This window comes from Talpa occidentalis, unplaced genomic scaffold (genome assembly GCF_014898055.3).
Source record: "Talpa occidentalis isolate TD23 unplaced genomic scaffold, MPIMG_talOcc4v2.1 talOcc4.15, whole genome shotgun sequence".
In the NCBI taxonomy this organism is placed as follows: domain Eukaryota; kingdom Metazoa; phylum Chordata; class Mammalia; order Eulipotyphla; family Talpidae; genus Talpa; species Talpa occidentalis.
Genome location: NW_023601543.1, coordinates 1,342,257 through 1,362,381, shown reverse-complemented (window position 1 = coordinate 1,362,381; position 20,125 = coordinate 1,342,257). Strand labels below are relative to the sequence as shown.

Genomic DNA, 20,125 nt, shown 5'->3' with positions numbered 1-20,125 from the left:
GTTTGGGGGCCGGGGGTGAGAACAAAGGCGCGCCATTTCTTGGCTGGAAAGTGACACAGGACACAGACATGCGGGCCCGGCTGAAGCTCATTAGCTAATCGCAGGGCAGGTCACGCGTGCAGAGGCTGTGCCGGGGCACGGCCGTGTAGGGTGGCTGTGGGTGGGGCCCCTCCCCTTCGTCTCCAGCGGCCCCGGCGCTCAGCTCACGGTGGGCAGCTTCGCTTGCCCGGGCTGGCCCAGGGACGGTGCAGGCTCTGCCGCCCGAATCCGAGCCTTGGAGGAAACGCTCAGATGCTGCTTTTCTCTCCTGCGCCTCGGGGCCTGAAACCCGCTTGGCCTTGATTTCACTCTTGTGCCCACGTAGGAAGCACCGGCGTCCCACGGGGCTAACTCAGACCTCCTCCACCCCCTCCCCGCGGCCCATGTGCGCGCGCCACGGGCGCAGCACTCGCCGCCCGGGCTGGCGTTACCTCGCTGTGGCCCGCGCGCTGTGGACGGCCTCCGGGAAGCACCTTTCCGGTGTCCACACGGCCAGCCGGCCAGCGAGGAGGCTCACGCCGACTTTGTCGTTTCACTGTACGTGGGTGTCAGCTGCCGTGGCGGGCTGGGCATGCGGACCGGGGTTCAGCACAAATCGATGAAGGGATTTTGTGAGGGTGCGCCGGCCATGGCGTTGGATATGGTTTCGCAAAGTTTGTCTCTTGTAGTTTTTATTTTTTGTGAATTGTGTTCTCACACCCTTTATATATAGCGTTAAAAGCTCCAATAAACGTGTGTGCACACTCTCTCTCTCTCTCTCTCTCTCTCTGACTTTCCCGGAGAGGGGGTTGTCACCCATCTGTCACCACATCACAGCTTGCAGGCCCCAGCCCGTCTGCGTCGCACAGAGGAACAAAGCGGGGCCTGGCTAGTTCAGCACGGAATCAGAGGCCAGGCCACCACGAGGCCCCCCGGCATGGCCAAGGCCGCCTGGAGGGGTGAGGGGGCGGGGAACCGCTGAGCACCTGGGACTGTCCAGCAGCCCACTGGGGCCTGGGTTTCAGCCCTTCCTGGCCTGCCTGTCAAAGGAGGAGGGACCCCCTCGGCCTCACGCCTGGACCAACCTGGCGGCACGCCAGAGTGGGTGCGCTCCCAGGGCAGGGCCCCAACTACCCTTTCTTGGGAAGCTCTCCAACTAGCCACCTGCAGGCCTTCCCCTGCCTCCCACCCCACTCTAGCCCTGCCAGCTGGTCCTCGGAGTGGCTGGGCCTCCCCCTCGCAGAGCCCCGACCCCCTCATTCCCTGGGCCTCCGTCCCCTTTCCCCTGCTCTGAACCTGCTCTAGTTCATTCTCTGCAGAGCAGCCCGAGCTGCATCGTGCAAACGGAAGTTACATCTGCCCGGCCTTTGCTTAGAGCTGGTATATGCTCAGCAATGGCCTGGGTGGCCGCCGTGTCGGCCTCATCACCCGCCGCCTTGAGCACTGCAGTGTCTCTAGTCACTTTGACCTACTTAGGGTGCCCCGAACAGGCCCAGCTGGTGCCAGCCTCTGCTCCTGCGAGTCACTCTTGGGTGTGGCCGCCCCACCCATCCTGCCCCTTCCAACCTGGTCCCGGACATCCTGCCCCGGCCGTGCCCCATCGTTTGGCGACACAGGTGGGGCCCAGACAGGAGAATCAGCTTCCCAGAGCCCAGCTGAGGTGGCCGCCTCCCCGAGCACAAGGGACATGGAGCCCAGGAGGAACCCCATCCTAGGCGTTGCCCCACTGCAGCCCTCACCCAGCACACTTCATTTCAGTGCGCCCACCTGTCACTGGACCTGGCCCTCAAGGCCCTTTCCATGGAGGTGCCTGCTGCGGTCAGGGCATGCCCAGGCCCGGCCTCAGAGCACATCATCCTCATGCACTTGGCAGTGTGGGACAGAAGCTCCAGAGGGGAGGGAGTTCTAGAGCCCCCTGTGCACCTGGGCAGGCAGGTGCTCCCCATTATGCTCTGTGGCGCAAACCCCCTAAGTCTGGGCTCATTGACTTCTTGGGCCCCTGAGGCGACAATAGGGGGCAGTGGGCAACGGAGGTTGGACAAATCTAGGCCAAGGTAGGAGACAGCCACAGAGGCGGCCTATGGGCTGGGACCCAGAGCTCCACCCTGCCCCTGATGTTTGCTCACCACCCCCCCCCACACCCACCTCTCCCGCACCCCCACGCCCGAGGCCCGGCCGCTCACACGGACAGGCCACAAGAGGGCAGCCCGGGAGGCTCTGCTCTAGCTCCTGGCCTGGCCTACTCCCTGCCGCCTCCAGGCAGGATGTGGGGGACGGCTGGCAAGGTAGCTGGTGAGCAGTTGAGGGAGTTTATTGATGGACACATTGAGGGACAGGCGCCCATAGCAGCAAACTGCACTGAGCACAGTTGCAGACGGGATGGGGCTGGGAGAAGGTTCTAGGGCTGTGGGACTAGCGTGGCCAGGGTCTGGGAAGGTCAGGCAGCTGTCTGGACCTGGAACTGCCTGGTGAAGGGGGACTGCGGGTTGCGTGCAGTCCCACCTGAGCAGCTCCAGGTTGGTGCTGCCCATGGTGAGGAACTGGGCCTCGTCCCGGAATGCGCATCCCAGGGCCCCTGGTGCTCAGTCCTCAAGGCTGGGGCCATCGGGCGGTGTGTACATGGGCTCGACCTGGGCCCAGCTGCGGGCCTGCTCGTCGGCCCAGGCCAGTAGCTCAGAGGCGCGGTGCAGGAAGACCAGCAGAAGCGTGTGTACGTCGCCCTCAGCCGAGTGGGCAGCGCTGGGCTCAGCCTGGAAGTAGCGGCGGAAGAGGCTGCCCAGGCTGTAGCCCTTGCAGCTCTGGGCCCGCGTGCCATGGCTGTGGGCACGGTCCAGGCCCCGGAGTGCGGGCAGCGTGTCCAGGCAGACCGTGTCCTGGGGCAGGTGGGCACCCAGGCGCTGCAGCTCCGTGCACAGCAGGGGGAAGTCATAATCGAAGCCATTGTGGGCTACCAGGCAGATGGGGCCCTCCTGGCGGCTCAGGAAGGCCTGCAGCGTCCGCACCACGGCGCCATTGAAGCCAGCCTTCCGGCACCGCGCCAGGCACTCGCTGCTCAGGCCAGTGATCTCGCTGGCCTTGGCTGTGAAGGCACGCTGCGGGCTCATGCACAGTGTGAGCTTGTCCAGGACCCGAGGCAGCACGGGGGTGCCGGACTCGTCGCGCTCTGGGCTCTCCAGGGAGGAGCGGTGCACGGCAAACAGGGACAGCTCGGCGATCTCAGGGTCCATGTTGGGGAGCCCAGTGGCTTCCAGGTCCAGGAAGACAAAGGTGTTGGCCAGGGGTGCCTCGGACATGGTGATTTGCTCAGGGGCAAGTGAAATGAAAGCTGCCAGGGCAAGAAGCACAAACCTGAGGGCCACGTGTGGTGGTTCCAGGTCAAGGCTCCGACCCGTCTAGGTTCGCTTCCTGCCCGACCCCACCTGCGCGACCTCCAATTCCGGGAGCGGTTGTCAAGGGCCACATCCGGGAAGATGGCCCAGGGGCCACCCGGGCTAGAGGCCAGGGCCCAGGGGCGGTTCATTCTGTCCGGGATGAGGCCCTCCGTGCGGTCCCCGTCCATCTCTGGGAAGCCCCTAACTAGCATCACCTACCGAATGGCAAGAGGGTGGCCCTCTGTGCCCGGACCTAGGTACGCTGAGGGGAGAACGGCCGGCCCTCATCCTCAGGCACAGCCCGGACAGTACCTTCCCCGGGACACCTTGGCTGGGAGCTGTGGGCATGGCTGCCTAGATCTGCACCCCTGGGCCAGCAGCTGGGAAACAGTCATTGTCAAAAGCCCTGGCAGAGACCCCCACCTCCCGGGCCTGGCCAGCCTGACCTCCTTGGCACACAGGTGCTGATGCCAGTCCGGCCTGTCTGCCTCGGGGCTCCCGGGGCTGCCCGCCACCCAGCCGCGCTGGCTTACCTGGGGCAGGCGCTGGCTGGCTTCCTGGGCTGCTGGGCACCTGTCTCCGCACAGGCAGCTCCAGGCGCCCTTTAATCAGCAGTCCCGGTCCGCCCCCAGCCGCCTGTTGGGCAACAGGGAGGCCAGAGGCCGCAGGACCTGTGTGGCCGGCTAGCCGCCCCCTCGCTCGCTCAGCCACAGGGCCACACGCCCCGTGTTTACAGACGGGGTGGCAGGCGCCCGGCCGCACGCGGCCACCGCCGAGCAGGCTTGTGGGCTGGGGACCGAGTCATCACAGGCATGAGGAGGAAGCGCGAGTCTCCCTCCGCCCTGCCACGGAGCCCTTCTCCAGGGCGAGGTCCCGGGGACTAGGGAGGGGCCTGCCCCTAGGCCGGTGAGTGACTCAGGGGTGGAACCAGGGGGTAGGAACCAGGTGCCTTCGCACTGGGCTCAGCCGCAGCGGGCGGGGGTGGGGGGGAATCTAGCACCAGGACCACCCACAGCCAGGCAGCGGTTTGCCCAGCTGGAGGGCTCATCTTTCACCGGAAGGAAAGATGGTACCTCCTTCGGGGTGTAATGAGCCATATCTAAGGAGCATCTGGCAGCGACTGCGGGAGAGGCCGGCAGGCAGGGAGGCAAGAGGCCTCCCCTTTCAAGGCCCGGCCAAGTGAAAGGGGCAGGAGGCCACCCCAGTGGCGCACACAGCCCCAGACCCTGGACTGCCCCAGTCCCACCCAGGGATCAAGGTGATGGGCTTGGTCCAGATGGAAGGGAAGTTAGAAGGCCTCCGTGGCCCAGGATGGGGTTGCGTCCCACTCCGCAGCGGGCGCCTGCAGGGCTGGCCTCATGCTGGGGCCCAGGGAGGCAAGCAGGGTGCCTGCCTCTGGCCCTCCTGAACCCCTTGGCCCATGAGGCCGTTGGTGCAGCAGAAGGGTGGCGAGCAAGGGCTGGTCTGTCTGCCCACCCCACCCAGCAGCACCCTGGGCATGAGCCCGGGCCAGGCCTAAGGATCCGGCTGCCCAGGGGGAAGGGGGCCTCCTTGTCCCCAGCCCCCACAGGGGCAACGCAGGGCCAAGCAGGAGTAAGAGGTCAGCAGAAGACTGGGGGGGGGGAGCTCTCAGTTCAGCTCTCAGTTCAGCTCTCACTTCAGGGGGAAGTCCCCTCCCCACCCCGGCCCAGCCGAGGCAGGCAGCAGGGCGGGAGGGTGGCGGCTGCGACAGATGAACTGCTAGGCCAGACTGGGTTCCCGAGAGGCCCTGGTGCCCTGGGGTGGAAGGAGACACGGAGCCCACCCACTGGATTGTCGAAAGGGCTGCCAGGCAACCTGGGGGAGAAGGCAGCGGGGCAGGTGGCACAGGGAGCTGTCATACCTGGGCTGGGCAGTGGCAGGTACAGAGCCGGGGCGGGGGGGAGGAGGTGGTCAATGGGGTAGGAGGACACAGCTGGGCCTCCCGTTCCCCAGACTCAGTCCTGGACTCAGCACCCCCGGGGCGGGAAGAAGGGAAGGCTGCGAGCGGCCCCTCCAGCCAGGCCGGATGTAGAGGGAAGGCGGCGCTCACGCGGTCGCACAGAAGAGCAGGGGCAGAGAGCAGGCGGGAGGCCAGTTCTTAGAAGCTGAGGTTTCTTTCTCACCAGCTCCCACCCCCCCCCCCCGCCCCAGAGCTGTGTGGGACCCACGCAGGGGCCCTGCCGCTCAGGGCTGCTCCTCTGCTGCCAGGCTAGCCGGCGCCTGTGTGCGGTCCGCCAGGGAAGACCTTATGCCTCTGGGCCAGCTCGTCCATCTTGGTGGCTGCAGAGAAGAGAAAAACACAGAGGGCCAGGTGAGAGCAGCACCCCAGGGCGGCAGCAGGCTGGGCTCCCAGTGCCCCAGACGGTGAGCAGAGCCCTGGAGCGTGGGCCAACCCCAGGCCAGGGCCCACTTGCCAGGTGAGTTCAAGTTATTTCATGTTCGAGCTCAATTTTGATGGGAGCAAGAACATGTGCCCCCAGCAGCAACCTGCTGCCCCGGCCTCGGCTACCCAGCCTACCCTGCACGCGCCTCGGGAGCAGCTGCCTGGCCGGGGGCAAGGCGGACAGCAAGTTCCACAGTGGCCGCCGGGCAACCACTAGGCTCCCTCCCGCCCCACCGTGGGGATGAGGGCGCTTCCTTCAGGTCTCCTCCCGGCTGTGCTTCGCTCAGTAACACAGAAGATAGGCCCTGCCCGTCCCCAAGGCGACGGTGAAGCCTGGGAATCTCGGGGTGGTGAGTGGGCCCGGGAGCACCCCTCCCCACCGGACGGTGATGCTCCCATTGGGCTCATTTCTCCTCAGGCGCGCCTCCCTCCACACTCCTCCAGCCCACCCCGATCCTGCTTCGCTGGCTCACCCTCGTCCCATTCTTGGCTGAGCCTGGCCGGCGCGGGCCGCACTGCAGGCCCAGGCGCAGGCACCTGTCGTCAGTGTGTCAGATGTGAGTGGGGTAAGAAGGCAGAGCTGGGAGAGGGGATGAGAGCCAGTTACACAGACAGCGCGCACACAGCCCGACCATTCCACTCACCTCACAGCCGAGGGAGCGAAAGGCCCGTGTTTACACGCAGACTTGTACACACACACTCACAGCTGCCAAGTGGCAGCAGCGAGCCCGGGACGAGTCTGTTTGCACACTGGGGCCACGGGGGGAGATGGGCCGGCCTACGCTGCGGAGCCCCGCGCTGAGCACAGCCGACGCCCACGGCCAGGCGGTGGGTCCGCCCACGGGAATGTCCACGGCAGGCGTGTGCACACCGCCGGAGGGCCAGGGAGGGGCGCTCCAGGGTTCCTCGTGGGGGAGACACATGCAAGCGCCAGACTCGGGGGTGAGAGTCACACAACTGTGAATACACTAAGCCCCAGTGAAGTGCACGCTCACGAGTGTGGTTTTATGCTGCGTGGCTCACACCTCAGAGAGCTGCTGTGAGGGGAAAGACAAAGTGGCAGAAGCGCTCTGCCCTGTTGTTCAGGTTGGTTTTACTGCTTTCCAGCCTGCTGAAACGCAGCAGCGGCGTGGGGGTAGAACAGGGGCATCGAACAGCCGAGAGACGGCAGAAACGCACGCACACGTGGCTGCGTAACCACTACCAGGGCGCTGATGGACGGGGAAGGGAGGGTCCCGTGAGTGCCGCTGGGACGGCTGTGTATGCAAACAGAATGAAATGAAACTGGACCCCTCCCTGCCCCTCTCCCCCAAATCAACTCTAAACGTCAAAGTAACCCGTACGGTTTCTGGAGGACATAGGCCGGTATCCTTGTGACAGCAGGACAGGTATGCGTTCTTTGATAAAATGCCAACGCGCTAGCCATAAAGAGATGATGGGTAAACGGACCACTTGCGAGCTGCTGTCCATCGAAAGACCCCGGAAAGGCATGGGAAGTAAGCCACGCGGTGGGACAGACATGAGCCGCGCACCAGCAGCCGGGGGCTGGGATCCAGAATACCAGCGGGGCTGCAAGTCACCCGGAAAAGCACAAACAACCCAACAGATGAGTCAGAGGCAGACAGGCACTTCCTCAAAACAGGGAGCCTCCGTGCGCGCTGCAGTCACAGAGAGGCACCACCTTACTTGGCGAAGCGCAAAGGGCGCAACGAAGCGCCGTCACACCCCTGCCAGACCAGCGACAGGCACACGGGGTACGAGACGGTTCATGTCGTGTCACCCACAGGAAGCCCAACCCCAGACATGCCGCGTGCAGCGGCAGGCGCCGGGAGAAACCACGGGCGGCGCAGGTGCTCGGCAGGGCCCAGCCCGGCGCCACCTGCTCTGATGGGGCTGGGTCACGGGCCGCCGCGGCTGCTGCTCACACGAGGCCCCAGGACCTGAGACAGGGACCGCGGGCTGCGCTGGCGCAGGCATGGGAGGAAGCGAGGCTGCGATGAATGTCTTTAGAAAATTACATTTCACGAAAAGCTCAGATGTACTTTTGTGCTGCCCAACAGCGAGTGGCAGCACAGAGCCCGCAGGATGATCCAAGGGGCCCGCGAACACGCCGCCCAGCGCCGCGTCTGGCGCTGCCCCCCGGAGCTCACCGGCGGTCACGTGAGCCCCTTCGGACACCCTGCCACTCACCCCGCCACCCCCCACCCGCCCAGCGCCGCCTACCCCTCACCGTAGCGCTCTGGACAGTGACCGTGATGGCCGGAGGCGCCCCTGGGCTGAGTAACAAGGGACGGGAACGGCGCAGCTGCCTGACCCAAGCCAGCCAAGTGTCACGCTCCCAAGCAGTTCAAGGAAAGAACCTACTGTCAAATGCACACGACTTACTGAGACACTTAGACGAAGACATAAAAAGCGATGACAGGAAAAAGCATTGCGGGATAGAGGCGGAAACGGCGCCCGCCCCGGCGCCAGCTCGGGAGCACGACCCCGTCCCCACGGCTGCTGAAGGCACTCGTGGCACGGCCTGTCCGGGCAGGGCTCCAAGGTAGGTGGGCCCTCAAGCCTCGCAAAAAGAGGAAGGGTCAGTCTGCAAAGGCTCCCCAAATGCCTTTGTGTGAAGGAGCCCGCACATGAGGAGGGCGCACCCGGCCCGGACCCTCGTCCCTGACAGGCACGTACCAAGACTCATCACGGAGCTGCTGCCACTCCAGCAGATTGGCTCGTCCTGCTGCTGCTTCGCCATCGCCACGGCTTCGGCCGACGTGTCAGTGACCGCCACGACCACTCTCAACAGCTGGGGGACACGCGGGAGTCAGTGCTGGAGGTCAGACCGACAGGCGGCATCTCCTGCTTCCCACCCGGTGCACCCCTAATGTACACTGCTCCCCGGGCCCTGCAGCCCCAGGGCAGCTGGCTGTGAGCAAGCCCATCCCCCTCCTGGCCCAGTGGGTGCACCAAGCCTCTGCCTCTCCTGAGCACAGGGCATGGTGGGAAAATGTGTCGCCAAGGGGGCGGTCCTGAGCGGAGAAAATTGCGCCCGACTCCCTGCTGGAGGGACCGCCCGGCGTAGCCTACTCGCGGGCTGGGTGGGCTGGGTGGGCTGGGTAGGCTGGGAAGCCCCACGTCGATGTCAGAGTTCCGGCCTGGTAACTGCTGTGAGTCACGGCGGACCCAGCGTGTAGCCTGCGGGTCTGGGGCAGGGAAGAACGGGTCCATGCTGCGGCAGTCAGCTCATGCCGGAGACCCCGCTCCTGTCTGTCTGACTAGGTCAGGGCCGTGGGTGCCCACACAAAAAGGAACAGGCTGTGACACGCTGAGCGATCAGGACAGTGAGGCCAACACGGGGATAGCAGCCGAGGAGAGAGACAGGGTCTCGGGCAGTCAACCCAGATGGCAGAGCAGGGCACATGCCTCTCGGGCCTCGGCTCAGTTAACCCTCCAGACATGTCCATGGGTTAGGGTTCCAGCCCCCACCCTTCTTTGTAGCAGCACAAACACGGACCCCCAGCCACCCAAGAAGCCAAGGTCCAGAGCCTGCGGCCCAGCCCCTCCCGGGTACTGGTGCCAGCCCTCGAGTCCCTCACACTGATGGTGGAGCCGGAGGGGGCAGGGGGTGGCTCACCTGGCTGCACGAAGCCAGAGTCTGGTGGACAGCCTGCACGACGGGGCCACACGGGTGCAGATAGGCGCCCGGGCGCTGGCAACAGTCGCCCAGCTCGTCCTCGCACACTTGCAGGAAAGCTACCACCAGCTGGTGGAAGTCTGAGGTGACCAGGCGCAGCTGCTGGTCCAAGGTGCTGGTGTCAGCCCCATTCGTGGCTGTCCCCCGCTGATGGGGCGTGAAGCACTGCAGAACCAGAGACAAAAGGTCCCGCGAGGCTGCTCAGCCAGTCCCTGTGGCACCAGTCCTTCCCCACATCCGGGGCGGCATCTGCGGGCCACCCCGAGGCTCCAGTTGCCAACTGGGAGACATAAAGGCAGAAGAATCACAGGAGCTGAACAGAGCAGCTGGGCCTTAGCCCTACCGCCCCCGCCACCGGGGGCTCGCTCTCGCCCTCCAGAGAATTAGGAAGCCCAGCCCATAGCTGCTGGGAGCCCACAGGCAAGCACAGCACTGGGTCTGGCTGCAGCCCACCTGAGGTCCATCCTTAATGTCCTTCAGGCAGACAACCCCCACCCCATGGCCAGGGCGGGGTGCCCACCACCACGGATCTACCCATGCGCTGCCTCCCTCGGGCCCCAACACCCCACTGCATTGCTCACAATACAAATGGGACACCCGAGGCTGGGAGAGGCCATATCACCTGCCCTCACTCACTCGATGTAAGAGCACAAAGCAGGGCCTCTCCAGCCGGACGCCCCACCCCCACCCCAGCGCCCCTCACCTCTGCCCTGAGCGCCTGTAGCCTGGTGGTGCTCTCCTGCAGCTGCTTGGTCAGCTCCACCACTTTCTCCTCCTCTGATTCAACAGAGGGGCTCGCCCTGTAGGGAGAGAAGGGGTACACCCCCAGCTCTAGGCGGCCCCCGGCCACAGGGCACCCCGCGAGCCACAACAGCAAGGGCTGTCCCAGGCCACGGAGCCAAGCAGCCCAGAGTACGCACCTCCTCCACTCTTCACTACGCTGCTCGAGGAGGGGCCGCATGTCCAGAGGCCACGGGTCACACTCGGGGCTCAGAAGCGACTGCAAGTAGGAACAGGAGAAGAGCTCCCCCAGCAATGCCTCGTTCTTCTCCCGGGTATCCTCAAAGTGCTCCCTGGTGCTGCACAGGCAACCCAGGGCTGAGGTCACACAGGGAAGCCCAGGAGCCGGGCAGCCAACGGGGAGCAGGCAGAGGCATGGTGATGGCCCCCCACCGCTGCCAGTCTCCCCCACTCTCCCATTCCAGCCTGGTGGGCAGCACCCGAATGAGAACCTAACAGCTCCCGATCAGCATGCAGCTGCTGCCACCAGCGTGTGATGTAAAACCCCAGCCGGAGGTGCACTGGGCCCCCAGCCCCGGGCACTCCATGCGGAGCCCACCCTAAGCCTTTACCTGCAGCCCCCGGTACATCCCGCGCCCAGGCTGCGGACTGCATCCAGCAACTGGTCCAAGAAGTGTAGCTGCTTCTGGGGGCAGGCCCGGCCCTGGACACAAAGTCCACATTTGTCCGTGGCCAAGCCGGACAGGCGCCCCCGCCCTGACCCCAGTGGGCACCATAGAAGAAGGGCCCCCATCCATGTGTGCGGGAGCACCAGGCTCACTCCCAGCCCACATGGGGAGGACCTGACAGCGCTGAGCAGACCCAAGACTGATGACTAGGCCGGCAGAGACGCCCAGGCTGGGCCCTGGGGGGGTGCGGCGGGGGGCGGGGCGGCACAGGCAGGAGGGCCGAGCAGCAGCACGAGGGCGCGGAGTCGGCGGAGCTGACCCCAGACCGCAGGCCCGAGTGTGGGTGGAAGGTGTGAACCCACCCGGGAGGGTGCTGAACCACAGCCCCCCGCAAGTGACGGACATCTTCCCAGGAGCCAGGACAAAGCTGCATCACAGTGGCCGGGGAGCAGCCCCACGGGACGGCCCGTGAAGAGACAAGGGTCTGCACATGCAGGCAAAGACACCAGGCAGAGGCCCCATGGACACGCTGGCGCAGGCGCTGGGATTACCTGACAGTTTGAAAGCAGTCGTTAGAACAACGGTGACTACGCCATCGCGAACACTCTTGAAACCAAAGTTAAAATAGAAAGCAGCAGCAGAGAACAGAAAATGTTGTTAAACCACAAGGAAACTTTGGGACAGAAAAACAAGAAGAAACGCAGTGGATGGACTCAGCGGCACAATGACAGGGGAGTCAGTGACCTGGAAAACAGATGAACAGAAACTATGCAATGAGCAAGAGAGGGAGACAAAAGTGTTTAAAAAAAGTAGAAGTCTGGGGGAGCTGTGATTTGATGACAGAGGGTCTGAATTGTGTACTGTGGGGGCCCAGGAGGAGAAAAGCATGTGGTGCAGAAAAAATAATCCAAAGGCACAATGGCAGAAAGCTTTGCAAATTTTGCAAAAGATACAAAGTGATAGACTCCACAAGCCAAGCAAATCCACACAGGACCAGCCCACAGAAATCTTCCCACAAACACCTGCAACCAAATTGTTGAACACTGATGACAAAGAAACATAAATGGGGGAGAAACGTTCTTGGTGACCCATGGGAAGACAATGACTCACATGACTGCAGATTTCCCACGGGGACCTGTGGAGGCCAGAAGAAGGGGTCTCCAACTCACCATTCTGCACCTAGTGCAGCACCTTCTCAAGAAGGAAGAAGCACACCTACTCAGATGAATGAAAGCTAAGAGAACCAAACCTTGCAGACCGCCGTGGAGAACTGGCAAAGTCAGGTCAGGTGAAACGACAGCAGACGGGAACTTGAATTCTCACGAAGGAAGAAAAGAACAAGGGCTAAACTACACAATCACCTCAACGGTTGCAGGAGAGGCGCCGGAACTCTCCTTCGAGATAAAGACACTACACAGTCTGGGAACAGAAGGAATTTCCGCAGCGTGATCAGGAGCCTCTATGACACCTCACTCCTTGGTAAAGACCAGGCGCTTGCCTGCCCCACTGCCGAAGAGAGAAGCCCACTCTGCTGCTGCTGTTCAACCTCAGACTGGAGGTGCTAGTGAGGAGCCAGGCTAGAAAAAGCATCCAAATGTGAAAGGCAGGTGTAAAACCAGCTCTATTTACAGATGACGCGATCTCGTATACAGAAAAGCTTACAGAAATCCACTAAAAGAACAGACTAGTAAACAAGGTTAGCAAGGGCAGGATATGAGCGTGCACGCTAGGAATGAACAACAAACACTAAAGAGAAATGAGGGAAACAATTCCATCTACAGTAGCAACACAAACAATAAAATACCTAGGAATAAATTTAGCAAGTGTAACACTTGTACTGAAGCCTGCAAAACATCTTTGTGGAAAAACCTAAATAAATGGAAAGAGTTCCCATTCATAGGTCAGAAGACTCGATACAGTCGCCGGCAACAACCCCACAGTGGCCTGGAGACTCCTTGCCATCTCCATTGAAGTCCTGGCTGGCTTTTTTTGTCCCGATTCTAAAGTTCATGTGGAAATTTAAGAGACCTCTAATAGCCAAAACAATCTTCAAAAAGAATACAGTTGGGAGATTCACGTGGCCTAACTTAGAGCAAAGCTAGAGTGACTGAGACAGACAGACTGCTGGAACAGAATGGAGGATCCACAAATAAATACTTACATGCACAATCAATCGATTTTTAACAAGTGTGCCAAGACAATTCAATGAGGAAAGGGTGGTCTTTTCAGTAAATGGTGCCAGGACGAGCGGACAACTACGTGTATCGGACCCTTATCTTGTACCACGTACAAAAGCTAACACAAAAAGGATCAAAGATCAAAATATAAGAGCTAAAACTATTAGAAGAAAACAGATACCAATCTTTGTGACTTTGGACTTGGCAATGGCATCATGGCTATGACACCAAAAGCATAAGCAAGAAAAGAAAAGACAAATAAATTGGATTTCACCAAAACTAAGAACTTTTGCACTCCAAATAATGCATCACGAGGGTTGGCTTCAGCTCAGAGGTGACCAAGGTGCAACTTTCCTAGGGCCTCCTGAGTCTGGGTTCATCTGACACTGGCTGTCTCAACCCAGCCACCGGGGCGCCACTCCAAAGAGGCCAAAGTCGTACACTAAGGGGCACTGGTGGGAACAAGACCCAGGCAGCCCTGTCTTCCCTGGCCCCCAAGACTGGCCCCTGGGTCTGTCTCCCAAAATAGCTGGTGAGGACATCGGCAAGGCAATGGGTGGTTCGAAGGGTCTGAGGAGGATAGTGAAACTGACCATTAAGACAGACGGGCCCAGACTGAGGCAGTACCTGAGGGGGCACCGTCTGCCTCAGCCTCATCCAGTCCCGCAAGGAAGTGCCAAGAGACAGGAAGAAACAGAAAAGCATAAGCACAAAGATCACTTTTGATGAGATGGCTTGATGCTGCCCAAAAGACGCAGTACCATCTTTAGCTTGAGAACTCTCTGGAACGGTTAAAGAGATCCTGGCGCCTGCTCAGGCTGGGGGCTGTAATGTTGATGGCTGCCACGCTTACGACGTCATGGATGACAGCAGCAGCGGTGGTGTGGTGGAGAGCCCAACCAGACACAAGCCACAAAAGAAAATACTTCAATAAGGGGTCATTTGACAAATAAAAGTGAAAAAGATAATCCACAGAATGAAAGAAAGGTGTAAATCAAATCCTATGTGACTGGTATCGAGCAGACATAAAGAATTCTTACGACTCGACAATAAAAAGACAAATAATCCAACTAAGAGGTGGGCTGGAGCATTGAGCGGAGGCGTTTCTGTAAAGATCCAGAGCGGGCCAGCAAGCGCGGGCTTCAGCTTCAGCAGGAACTGGGACGGCCCATGCCCGCACCTGCGCGGTTGGAATGAAAGACACACAACAGCAAGTCTGGGGCGGGCGCAGAGAAGTCGGGCCCTTGCTTTGCTGTGGAGAGGTGAGAGGATGCAACCACTGTAGAAAAGTTAACAGTCCTGACATAAGCCCGCAAGTCCTCTCCCAGCTCCTCTGTCAAACACGTGTGTAGGGACACTCACAGCGGTGTGACTCCAAAATGCAGAAACGATCGTCTCCAGATTGAAAACCTAATGTCCGGGGCAGGGGCAGGGTCTGACAGGGGTGCAGTGGCCTAGAGTCATCTCTGTGTGGAAAGCTGTGGGCAGGCTGCGCCAAGGGCCAGGCCTGGTTCTGGGGCCAGGGACCTCGAATGAGTGATCACCTCTCCTGTGAAATGAGGCTGAGACAGGACTTCCTCACCTCCTCCAGAGCCGGAGGCACAGCTGGGTCTGCCAAGGGAACCCAGGGGCTCCTGCCCCGGGGGGCTGAGAAGCAGGGGGTGGGGATGCCGGTGCCCAGGTCTATGGAAAGCTGCCCCTCCCAGCGCACCCCGGCCACCCCCCCAGGACCTCTCATACCCTTAGGAGCTCCTGGTCATCCGGCCCGCACAACAGTAGCTCGTGGCCGAGGTTCGCCATCTCTGCGGGAGCACACAAATGCGGGTGTTATCACAGATGCGCAGCCAGTTGGGAGAGGGCGCTGCGGATCGTGGGGTGCGCTACGGGACAGGGCTAAGCTCTTTCCCGTGGGCAGGCCCACAAGTGGCTGGGCTGGGCGCAGAAGACCGGGGCAGACCAGCAGACAGGTGGGAGACACAGCCAGGTCCCCACAAAGCCTCTGGCTGTGTGACCTGAACCTAGTTACTGGCCCTCTCTGAAGGCCTAAAATAAGGGATTGCACCCGAGCTTTCCGGCGAACCCCCCCGGAACATGTGTCATCTGCACACACCAGAGGTGGACACGGAGCCACTGTCTCTGACCATAGCACCTCTGTCCAGGGTCTAGAAGGCTCTACCCTAGCAAGATCTAGAAGAAAACTCCGGTTCTGCAGGAAATTTACTCCATCTTGCTAAGGAGGCCGTGGCCAGGCCGAGAACCGGCCCAAATCCAGCACCTGATTCCACACACCCACCTTGGATTTTTGCCTCAGTCGGGGCCCCCTTCTGCATGCTGCACTGCTCCTGCCAGGAGGGGCAGACCCTGCAGAGAAAAAACAAAACCAGTCAAGCCTGGGTGGGTTGCAGCGGCCCGCCAAGTCCTCCTGACCCGCTCTAAAGTGGACTCTCCTGCAAGCACTAAGAGCCGCAAAAGAGATGATTTTACATGAATTTCAACTACATAAACTGTGGGAGAAACAAAACATTTCTGGAAGTTTACCTCAGAAACGGGCATCTGAATACCAAAATGAAAACTTTCACAATAAAAAACGAAATGCCTGCCCAAGAGGGAAAAGTGCTGTTCCTCGTGCTCGGAGCTCTCTCAGAGGCAGCAAGGAGCCGGCTGCTCTAGTCGCGCGGGAGTTGGTGGGAGGCCTGGCCGGGACCCCTGGCGTCTCTGCTCGTCGCCCAACCTGGCAGCACGTGCCGAGTTCACCTCGGCTGTTCCGGCAGCAGCACCTGAGTGCCGTCCAGACGCCAGGCTGGTCGAGGTCAGGAGCCAGCTCTTCATTCTCTATTTCTGGGGCCCGCCATGGCAGCCCCCAAATGCCCCCGGCCTCTGGCCATGGAGTCATATGTAGAGAAAATGCTGATGCGCGGACCCGTCAACAGAGGCTGTTTTCATAAAAGCCTAAGCGAGCAAAAGATGAAGCTACTGCAGGTCGCAGCTTCCAGCCTCGCTCAGCTTTCAGCCAAGGGGGTGCCTGGTGTGACAGTCCTCACCCTGCAAAGCGTGCCGGACTGGCTTTGGGCCTGGACCTTCTGTGGCTGCTGAAACCCCAGCTCCCGGAGGCCACCCACCTGTGCCTGAGATTCCGGGAATGGCCCCCAGGCGTGCCCAAGGCCTTGCTGTCAGCGCACAGCCTGTACCTCTCCGGATGCAACCCTGGGCGTTAAGGCAGCCACTCGGGCCTGGGCGGCTGCTCCCAAGAGATTCCTCGGGACTTCCTGGACCTTCCCCTTGCTCTCTGGGCAGGCTTCACTGCCCTTGCCCAGTGCCAGGCATGCACCAGGCCACACCTTGACTCAAGGGACTGGGACACAAGGCCTTGGCCGTGTTTGTCACTTTTCAGGAGTGAGTCAGGACCGTTCTCAGTGCGGCCTGACCGTACCCTTCTGAGTCTGATAATGAATGGACAGAAGTGGATGTGTCCTCAGGGTCCTGCCAGCTCCCAAAGCAGTGGTTAAACCCCACAATGGGCAAAGGCGCAGAAGCCAACCTCAGCAGCCCTGGGGGCACTTTCACCCTGAAAGAGCTGTCCCAGAGCTGCCGCTTGTACCTAAGCTGCAGGCTGGACCGTGCCCCGAGGCACATGCAGGCCTCTGGCAGGGCAGCACTGAGAAAACTGTGCAGCCCCCCCTTCCCAGGGGAGCAGAGTTGGAGAAGACAAGGGTTTCCTACCGGGCACACAACCACTCCAGGATTTCCAGGCGGTACTTGGAGGGGCTGCACAGCAGTTCCCGAATGGTCTTGGGTTCTGAGATATGAAGCCCCTCCATGAGCGGACAGTTCAGGCCCTAAGCAAGAACAGGGGGTTCAAAATCAGGGATGGGTGGAAAGGCTCCTTCCGGCGCCTTCCCAGCCCCAGTTCAATCCCCCTGGTCCTCGGCCCCATCGCCCCATCTCGGGGCCAGTGTCGGGAGCGCGCGCCGCCTCAGGGCTCCCGTGGCAGTCTGGCCTGTTGGCAACTAGGGGGCTGCGCCACATTCCATGTAGGCACCCGGCGATGGGACCTCAGGTAAGCGGAGCCAGAGGGCCCACCCGGCCGAGCGAGCGGCCGGGGGCCATGACCGACCTCCCGGGCCGGTGTCCTCGCTCCCGCCGCCACCGCGGCGGCGAGGCCGAGCCGCCGGCGGGACACGGATGCCGCCCGCCTCCCCGAGGCCAGTGCCCGCGCCGTGTCGCCCCCAGCCCGGGGGCGAGTGCGCGTCCTGCGGGGCCCCTGCGACCGCGTCCGCGGCTCCCGGAGCGGACCCGGCCGAGGCGGGAGGCGGCCAGAGGCCCGACCGGGACAGGGCGCAGCGGCACTGCCGCCGGGCCGCGCGCCGCCTCCCGCCGCACGCCCGGCCCTCCCGCCGCGGGGGCTCGCGGGCTGGGCACCTTCAGCTTCGCGAACACCGCCACGGCCGCCCGGGACACGCCGTCGTCGTCCTCGTCCTCCGAGCCGCCGGCGCCGCAGGCGAAGCCGAAGCCCGCCATGTTTCGCGAGCCCGGCCGCGCCCCGCCCACACCCGGGTTAACTGGCCGGTCCGACTGCCAATCACGCCCCGGTCCGCGCTCTTCCCGCCCACACCGGGGTGGCCTAGGGCGGGGCCTCGGCGGGGGCGGGCGTCCTCCCCACCGCGCCTTCTCATTGGTCCGCGGCTCCGCGCGCGCTGGGGCGCTTCCCCGGAGACCGCCGCTGGGGAGTGGGCGGGGCGGGGCGCGGCGGGGCGGGCGGGGCGCGGCGGGCGGGGCGGGGCGGGGCGCGGCGGGGCGGGGCGCGGCGGGGCGGGGCGCGGCGCGGCGGGCGGGGCGGGGCGGGGCGCGGCGGGGCGGGGCGCGGCGGGCGCGGCGGGCGAGCACGCGCTGGGGCTGGGCTCCTCCAGGAGAGGGCGCTCCTGCCTCGGTCGCCGAGTTCCCGGCGGCGGCCTGGGCGCAGGGCTAACCGCAGGTGGCCCGCACTCGCCGCTGCCATCCCACGGAAGCTTCCTAAGTTCGAATCCGCCTCCTCCCCCAGCTGCGGGCCTCAGGCAGAGGGCCCAGCTCTGCGTGCCGCCTTCGTCACCCAATGGGGACGACGAGAACACCTCCCTCCTGGGGTTGCAACAGGTGGGATGAGGTCATTACTCATAGGAAATACCTAGCACAGGGCCTGGCACCCACGGAAAACTGGGTCGACCTGCACGTTATTATGCGCACCCCACTGCTTCCTCCCCCCCGCCGCCACTCTGTCTTTGGCCTTCTGCGAATGACTCTGGAATAAAACGTGTCGGCCTGTCCTCAACCAGCCACCGAAGCCCCCGCTCTGTGACGGCTGCCCTTCCCCAGAAGCTGCTGGCCAGAGAAGGCAGGCAGGAGCTGCCCGGTGGCTGGTGCCCACGGAGTCAGCCGACCTGCCCGAGAGCCAGCTGTCTCTTAGAGACAGACAGAGCAAGTCTCCAGGCAAGGAGACGTGAGGACCGCGGCGGTAACTGTCGTCTGGGTGACAGCAGTGGTCTCCCTGCGTCCCTGCGTGAGGCGCGGGCGGGACTCAGGCAGAACTGCAAGGGAACCCAACCAGACTGGGGCACGGCCTGCGTCCCTGCTGGAGGCTTTGGAGTTCTACGCCATTCTGAGGACTGGGAGCCCCAGAACTTGAGCTGAAGGGCCAGCCCTGCCCCAGGGACCCACTGAGGTGCACAGACCTTCCCAGAACACCCCCCCACTCCTGCCCCCACCCCTGCTGCAGGGGCTGGGGTAGGATTTTTTTTCCCAGTCTTTTCTTCTCCTCTTCTTCTGTTTTTGTTTTTCTTTCCTTCTTTTTAAGAAATTTCATTTCAATCATAGCCCCAGCTCAGACATTCAAATTCTTGTGGGTTTTCCTGTGGATCTTTCCTAAGACTGGGAAATCTGGCAGGAGCAACCATGGCCTCCCCACCCTCCCCATATCCCCGAGGAGTAGGAAGAAACCAGCCCCTGTGTATTCTGGAAGAAAATTCCCCTTCTCCTCCCAGCCCAGTGGAGCCAGTACACGCAGCAGGCTCAGCAGCTCTGTCCGTGGCATGGCGTGGGGCATGGAGGAACTGGCAGGCGTGGAGAAGAGCATCTCCACAGGCTGGGGGGCCATCCTCTTGCATAGGGACCAGGCCAGCCCAGCGCTCGAGGCCATGGCTGCTGAAGATTGCCGCCTCCTGGTGTGCACCACCCCTCAGGCATCCTCCCCTGGAAGAGCTGGAGGCTGGGATGGAAAAAGAGGCTGCTGGGACTCTCTGGGAGGGAGGAAAAGGGGCTACATGATGGAAACTTCTGGAAAAGTGCACTCAAGTTCAATACAAGAAAGCGATTCTCCCAGAGCACACTGTCTAAACACTCGATGACTGCCCAAAAAGGGAAGGAAGGTGTGCAAGCCAAGGAGGCAAATAGGGACGTGGAGGGGTGAGTCTCCACAGCAAGGAAAGAGTGGACAGCTCCCTGACAGGCAGTCCTGCCCAGAGAGCCCAGGTTCTGTGAGGGAGGCCCAGCTCTGATGAGTCAGGGGCCGAAAGTGGAGCTGAGAGACCTGCCTACCTGGGATTCAGGGGCGGGGATGCACAGAGGCGGGGGGTGTGGAGAGACGGTGGGCCCTGGGCTGCCCTAGGTGCTGTGGGCCTATGCAGCAGGAGCCGACTTTTTTTTAAGGATTTATTTATTCATGCATACAAGACCTGGAGTACAGGCCAGATGTGCAGGAGGGTGAGAGGATTCACCAGAGCAGGGAACAGAACAGGCAGACTGACTGAAACACACTGCTGAGGGGAGCAGTGGCGAGACAGGAGAGGTCTGCTGCGCCATGTGGGTATCTCCCCGGCTGGCTGGGATGGAACCCGCACTGCAGAGGCTGTGGACAGCTTCACAGTGCTGAGTTCAACTGTCTGCGCCACCACAGAGGCCCAGGAGCGACTCTTGGTGGTGGGGGAACTCGGCCATGGGTCCCAGCAGGCCCCAGCCCTGTGTTGGTGCCTGGAAAACAGGGCGGAAAATGAGACCAGTTGACATCCCTGCCCCACTGTGCCAGGGATGGGCTG

General features: G+C 62.2%; 2 protein-coding genes across 2 annotated transcripts; both read right to left on the bottom strand.

Annotated features, from left to right (window-relative positions):
- Positions 1-2,311: 2,311 nt before the first annotated feature.
- On the bottom strand, positions 2,312-3,405 carry TREX2 (three prime repair exonuclease 2). Its single transcript, XM_037512846.1, has one exon. It carries the CDS (start codon positions 3,309-3,311, stop codon positions 2,601-2,603), a length of 711 nt encoding a protein of 236 aa, XP_037368743.1. The 5' UTR covers positions 3,312-3,405; the 3' UTR covers positions 2,312-2,600.
- A 2,147-nt stretch (positions 3,406-5,552) lies between these two features.
- On the bottom strand, positions 5,553-19,230 carry HAUS7 (HAUS augmin like complex subunit 7). Its single transcript, XM_037512777.2, has 11 exons — positions 19,093-19,230; positions 17,481-17,633; positions 16,782-16,897; positions 15,355-15,422; positions 14,802-14,863; positions 10,828-10,919; positions 10,396-10,554; positions 10,179-10,275; positions 9,416-9,640; positions 8,473-8,587; positions 5,553-5,690 (listed from the first exon to the last, which is right to left on the bottom strand). The coding sequence occupies exons 1-11, from the start codon at positions 19,228-19,230 to the stop codon at positions 5,620-5,622; spliced, it is 1,296 nt and encodes a 431-aa protein (XP_037368674.1). The 3' UTR covers positions 5,553-5,619.
- Positions 19,231-20,125: the final 895 nt, after the last annotated feature.